General features: G+C 44.8%; 1 protein-coding gene across 1 annotated transcript; it reads left to right on the forward strand.

Moving 5' to 3' along the window:
- The first annotated feature begins 1,788 nt into the window (after positions 1-1,788).
- On the forward strand, positions 1,789-2,939 carry LOC123041116 (uncharacterized). The gene is made up of 3 exons (XM_044463818.1): positions 1,789-2,006; positions 2,086-2,303; positions 2,380-2,939. Exons 1-3 carry the CDS (start codon positions 1,940-1,942, stop codon positions 2,668-2,670), a joined length of 576 nt encoding a protein of 191 aa, XP_044319753.1. The 5' UTR covers positions 1,789-1,939; the 3' UTR covers positions 2,671-2,939.
- The last annotated feature ends 3,811 nt before the right edge of the window (positions 2,940-6,750 follow it).

Raw genomic sequence — 6,750 nt, forward strand, 5'->3', positions numbered from 1 at the left:
CAAGGCTTCACCTTGTGTTTTCAACCTCTCTTTCTTTCTATCATCCTTTTATTACCGGAGTTATGGACGCTCTACATGATGGTTCATCAAGGATTTAATTCCTTCTCGAAGTGTTCATCGAGATTCTTTTCAGAGGAGCTCAAGCATTCTTCATCTTGCATTCCGAAGTGCAATTCTCTCTATATTATCTTTTGAGATGGTGTTATGTCACTCTTGACAATTTCCTTCACGTTTCATGATTCATATGTTGTCAAGAATGAGGTATTTTAAATCCATTAATCTTTTTGTTGGAGTTATCTTGGTATAGGTTTCACCTAAAGCCTTCCCTAAGGAATGTTGCTATTGTGGTGCTTATCTAAGATCCAAGTTTTCCTCCCATCCTCTCGATGAAAGAAGTTTTCATCTCTTCGTTGCTCTCAAACAAGCAATTGTTTTTCGTTAGTGGCAGAATTTCACTTCAAGCGTTGAGATGTTTCCATAAGCCCACTACAAGTTTATTCGTTTCGTTGTTGGTTTTCCAACAACTATGTTCTATTCTTCTTTGCAAGGATGCTTTCCAAGTTCATTTGTGGCAGAAGATTTCATTTTATTCTCCGTCCCTTTATCCCAACAATCTAACTTCTATTCTTTCGTCCCGAAGGCATTGTGATGTTTCTCTCTTCACTCATCATCTCGATTTGAGGATCGTGCTCTTTTCGTGCTTATCCATTTAACCGGAGTGTTGTGTTCTCATTCAAGCTCTTTCATCTTATCAAGTTTTGCTTCTCTTTTCAACCGGAGTGCTGTCTGAAATCCTTCTTACCCATTATGTCATTCTTTCAATAGTTCCAGAGGCAGTGTGTTGTTGATTTCATCAAGTATCATCCCATCTTCTCAAGTTCATATTCTATTCCTCCCAATTCCAACCGGAGTGATGTCTTAATTGATCTTTGTCATTCCTTGTACATCTCGTTTCAACCAGAGTGCTTGCATGTACTTCTTGTCCATTGTAACCCTTTTCTTATGTCTTTCAACCTCCAAGGTTCACATGGTGTTCCTTATTTCTATTTGTTCTACCGCGGTGCTCTCAATTGTGTTCAACTCTGTTGTGTTCTTTCTTTCAACTTTTCAACCTCTCAAGGTTCTTTGGTTTCACTCGTTTGTCGAAGAAGCAATTTAGTTTACCTCTTATCTTCCTCTTCCGTTTTCCCTCCGGTGCCATCCTAGATCTCGGGACAAGATCCTCTCGTAGTGGTGGAGTGTTGTAACGCCCCGGATACAACTTTCCGTATTCGTAACTCCAACTCTTGCCTTTTCCGGAGATGCGATATGTTATTTCCTCCGTGGTTGGTTTTTTGTTTTTTTTCTTGTTTTGCATTTTGTTCATGTCTTGCATTTCATCTCATGTCATCATTTGCATTGCATCGGCACTTGTTGCGGTCATTGTTTTCATAAAACTTGCGTTCGCTCGTAGTTGCCGCTTCCTCCTTGTCCTGTTGACCCCTCTCAGATCAACCGGACCGCTCTCTTCTCTCTCTTTTCTGAGCCCATCAAAACCCCTTGTCTCCATGGCGTTTTGCCAAACCCCTCGCGCGCGTCCGAGACTGCCCCGAACCTGAACCGCTCAATCATCACCGTTGCATTCAGATCATCCCCAAACATCTATAAAACATCATCGTTTTATTTATTGGACTCCCTAGCATATTTATTCTCGTCCGTCGAATTTCGATCGAATGATCCAAACTCCCCTCCTTTCCATTTATAGTCCACCCCTAGTCCATTTTGTCAAACCCTAGAAATCCTCTCCTTTGTCCCCCTAGCCGCCGCCACCTACAGCCTCCTCCCACCTCGGGATCCATCTCCACCCAATCCAACCACCGCCTCCATTTCCGTGCCCGACCACCTCCTCTGGCCGCAGCCTCACGTCTCCACGCTCGTGCCCGAGCAGGAGCTCCTCGAGATGGAGCTCATCCACAGCAGGCCCCTTGCCTCCCTCGATCCACATCGTCCCCGTGCTAATCTGCCAGGCTAGCCACGCTCGTGCCTCTCTTTCCTTTCCCTTTCTTCTCCTGGTTTCTTTCCCTCTCATGCTCCCTCTCTCTGCAGGAACCGAACAGCAGCCGCCACCCCCTCTCTTCCCGAGGCCCGAGCAGGAGCGCTCGGCCTCGTCTTCTCGCGCGGCCAACCGCCTCGACGGAGACCTCCAGGATCACCACCACGCCCTGCTTCTTCTTCCTACTCGAGGAGATGCCCCTCTCCTCGAGCACAAATGCTTCAAGGCCGTCTTCTGCAGTTTCGTCGCCAGAGCTCCCCACCACCAGCAGGTCACCGCACCTCTCCTGCGTCCTCCTTCCTATCGATCTCTCTCACCCGACACCCTCTGTCTATCTGTTCAAGCAGGATCCCCACGACATCGCCATGGATGGCTGCAGTCTGAGCTCGCATCCGTCACCATGGATCCCTGCCTCGCCGGATCCGAGGTGGATCCATCCATCCCCGCCGTTTCCCGCGACCTTCCTGGCCGGATCCCGCCGCCGCGCTGCCGTTCCTCGCCCCGCGCCGTTGACCTGCTGCCCCAACGCCCTGCTCGCCTCCTCTGCTTCATTCGAGCAGGGAGGACGACGAGCGCTCGACCCAGCCCCGTTGACCGCGTCCCTGTTCGTCTGGAACGCCAGCAGCCCAGCTGCCTAGCGCCTCCCCAAGGCCCAGCCTGCGCCCCGCGGCCTGCCTTCACCTCCTCACCGACGGGCTGAAGCCCATGGTGAGCTCCCCAGCCTAGAGCCCAAATTCAGCCCGATTGTGTTTTTTTCCTCTTCAGCGAATTTGTCTATTATTCCAGTGATTTACAGATTTGCAGAAAAACCCCTAGCCTCCATGCATATAATATCTCATGAACCGTGCATCATATGTAAATAATTTATATATGTAAAATGCTTAGAATTTCATCTAGTTTCATAATATGCCACTTTCATCCATGTTTGGGATGTTTAAAATGCTGTTTGTTTAAATTTGCATAAATCACATGCTAAAATGATTTATTTCATAACTAATTAACCGTAGCTCCGAATTTAATAAACTTTATATGTAAACGGGGTGGAAAAATGCATAGTTTAACATGGTGGCATTCCTTTGCATGTTTAACAAAAATAAAATATATTTTAGGGCAGAACAGTACCAAAACTAAAACATGGACATGAGGATTTTCCGGAATTATTGTTTGTTGTTTCGGCCTCATTTAAACTTGCCTAGATAGGTAGTTTTTCATATGCTTCACCTCTTGCCATGTTTAACAACATTTAATATTTTTGAGTACCTAAAGGAGAGCAAACTAAATAACTCGAATGTGGTGTTTTGTCAATATGCAACGAGTTTCATATTGAGCTCCACTTAACTTGTAGTGTTGCTTGTTGCATTCTGCCATGCCATGCCATGCTATTTAGACCGGACATGCATCATACTTGGTTGTGCATCATGCCATGTTTATGCTTGTGCATTTATCATGTTGTTTGTTTCTTTCCGGTGTTGCTTCTTAGTTCCGGTAATGTTGCGATTGTGAGGATTCGTTCGACTACTCCCGTTCGTCTTTGTCATGGACTCGTTCTTCTTCCTAGCGGGATTTCAGGCAAGATGACCGCTACCCTGGATCTCACTACTGTCATTGCTATGCTAGTTGCTTCGTTCTATCGCTATGCTATGCTACCTATCACTTGCTCTTCAAGCCTCCCAAATTGCCATGAACCTCTAACCTTTGTCACCCTTCCTAGCAAACCATTGCTTGGCTATGTTACCGCTTTTGCTCAGCCCCTCTTATAGCATTGTGAGTTGCAGGTGAAGTTGAAGATTTCTACATGGTGGACAGGATTATGTTGGCATATCACATTATATCTTATTTTAATTAATGCATCTATATACTTGGTAAAGGGTGGAAGACTCGGCCTTATGCCTGGTGTTTTGTTCCACTCTTGCCGCCCTAGTTTCCATCATACTGGTGTTATGTTCCCGGATTTTGCGTTCCTTACGCGGTTGGATGATTTATGGGACCCCCTTGACAGTTCGCTTTGAATAAAACTCCTCCAGCAAGGCCCAACCTTGGTTTTACCATTTGCCTCACCTAGCCCATTTTCCCTTGGGTTTCCGGAGCCCGAGGGTCATCTTTATTTTAGACCCCCGGGCCAGTGCTCCTTCGAGTGTTGGTCCAAAACGGGCAGACTTCAGGGCCACCTCGGGGCAACTCGAGGGCTGGTTTTACTCGTAGGCTGACCTATCCGGTGTGCCCTGAGAACAAGATATGTGCAGCTCCTATCGGGATTTGTCGGCACATCGGGCGGCTTTGCTGGTCTTGTTTTACCATTGTCGAAATGTCTTGTAAACCGGGATTCCGAGTCTGATCGAGTCTTCCTGGGAGAAGGTATATCCTTCGTTGATCGCGAGAGCTTGTGATGGGCTAAGTTGGGACACCCCTGCAGGGTATTATCTTTCGAAAGCCGTGCCCGCGGTTATGTGGCAGATGGGAATTTGTTAATGTCCGGTTGTAGATAACTTGACACCAGATACGAATTAAAATGCACCAACCGCGTGTGTAGCCGTGATGGTCTCTTTTCGGCGGAGTCCGGGAAGTGAACACGGTTTTGTGTTATGTTTGACGTAAGTAGGAGTTCAGGATTACTTCTTGATCATTGCTAGCTTCACGACCATTCCGCTTGTTCTCTTCTCGCTCTTATTTTCATATGTTAGCCACCATATCATGCTTAGTCGCTGCTGGAACCTCATCACTTTACCCCTTCCTTTCCCATTAAGCTTTGCTAGTCTTGATACCCATGGTAATGGGATTGCTGAGTCCTCGTGGCTCACAGATTACTACAACAACAGTTGCAGGTACAGGTTATGCGATGATCATGATGCGAGAGCGATGTTTGCTTGTTTTGGAGTTATTCTTCTGCTTCTTCTTCGATCAAGGGATAGGTTCCAGGTCGGTAGCCTGGGCTAGCAGGGTGGATGTCATTTGAGTTTATGTTTTTGTTTCATCCGTAGTCAGATGGTGCTCTGATGTATTATGATGTTGTATTCGTGTGGCATTGTATGCCTTTTGTATGTATCCCTATCTATTATGTAATGTTGATGTAATGATATCCATATTGCAAAAGCGTTTCAATATGCGGGTCTATCCTTGGTGGGACCTTCGAGTTCCTTTTGGATAGGGTCGCATATTGGGCGTGACAGTTGATATATGAACTTGTGGTTTTTTTTGCAATGGGCATTATAATTCCTATATAACTACAAAGATAACAAAATCTGAATTATGCGATCTACTTTTTCACTAAATATAATGATACGGGTAAATCTCATTTGACTCACAGAAGTATTAGTGAAACACGGAATAGAGATTCCAAAACAGAGACTGTATGAAAGATAATGTGCATATTGACATTTTGAGATACTCCTACTTTTTGTATTATGTGCAACTCTTTTTGTAATTCAATCGTACCTGCATTGCTAAGAGATTTGATCAAACAAAGGAAACAAACAAATGAATGCCCATTATAGTACCTTGCTTTACTTGACATTGAGTAATGTAGCCGATCCTCGTCCCTAATTTTCCTTGGCCTACCTACTCAGTGTGTGGGCGTCTGGCCTGCGTGCCAGCTAAGTAGCCGCTGCTACTACTTATTTTCCCATCAAACCAGGAGAGGTGAGAACATTACCGTAAACCTAAAATCGGATAGTGTGAGAGTGCAATATTACCTCTATATTGTATCAGAACCTGTTAGTGTTCTGCTAGCATCGGAGGGCGTCACAATATCCTGGGGAATATTTGGAACTTCTGAAAAGTAGCCCTTGTAGGTTTTTTAGGTCATAAAGCTTTGTTTTACATTAAGAGAAATGGTTAAAATCATACATATACATCTAGCTTCTCCTTATTGCTTCCTGCACTGGAAGAAAGGAGGATGTGCTTTGGATAAAAGTGTCATTTCAAGGTCAGTCAGCTGCAGAGTTATGCAGGAGTGTTAAAATCAAGGCAAGTATCAGAGAAACATAAAGGCATAGAACGTCAACAATAATTACCCTAGCAAGAACACCATGCGAAACCGGTTTGTTTTCTCAAGACATAATGTATTGAACCAATTAGGGGTATCTAGCAAATCCTCAAGGAAATCATAGAGCTATTTCAAAAAAAAAATCATAGAGGGGAAGAACCTAATGCTCCACTTGAATATACTGTTTATGCTCACTGAATTTTGGGTTGCTGTTCATTGAAACTGTGAGTACACATCAAGAAGCACACCAAGTAAAACTACTTATTTTAGGAAAAGAGTAAATACATTACTCATTGACCGGTGTTACATGAAGATCCAGTATGTCTCTCTCCAGCGACGATGAACAAATCCTCCGTCGATCTGGTAAGAGCAGCAAGTTCATGCACCATATTGTTCTTGTTCCTTTTAACATGATTGAACTGAACTGAAGCAAAAGAACTTATCACCTCTTTAATATCATGGATCACCGGGAAACATGTAGAGAGATTAACAACCTCATGTTGGAGTTCCTTTGACAGGAAAAGGCAACCAGTCTCAGCAATCAGTGCCCCCTGTACATCGAAGCCAGGGTCATCAGCCCAGCAAGTAACGCAGTAGCCTCAACAACCTCGACAGATGAGCAGTGGGTAATTTTCTTGGACATACAGAAGAACACAAGACCTCTACCATCTCTTGCAATCGCCCCGATGCAGCACTGGCCACTAGCGGCAATATACGACGCATCAGTGTTTAATTG

This window comes from Triticum aestivum, chromosome 2B (assembly GCF_018294505.1).
Source record: "Triticum aestivum cultivar Chinese Spring chromosome 2B, IWGSC CS RefSeq v2.1, whole genome shotgun sequence".
NCBI lineage: Eukaryota > Viridiplantae > Streptophyta > Magnoliopsida > Poales > Poaceae > Triticum > Triticum aestivum.

Excerpts from the sequence above, each read along its gene's own strand:
- LOC123041116 (XM_044463818.1), top strand. The coding sequence starts at position 1,940 with ATGGAGCTCATCCACAGCAGGCCCCTTGCCTCCCTCGATCCACATCGT. Across the intron at positions 2,007-2,085 it reads TCCCCGTGCTAATCTGCCAG|GAACCGAACAGCAGCCGCCA; the intron begins GCTAGCCACGCT and ends CTCTCTCTGCAG. Across the intron at positions 2,304-2,379 it reads GAGCTCCCCACCACCAGCAG|GATCCCCACGACATCGCCAT; the intron begins GTCACCGCACCT and ends CTGTTCAAGCAG.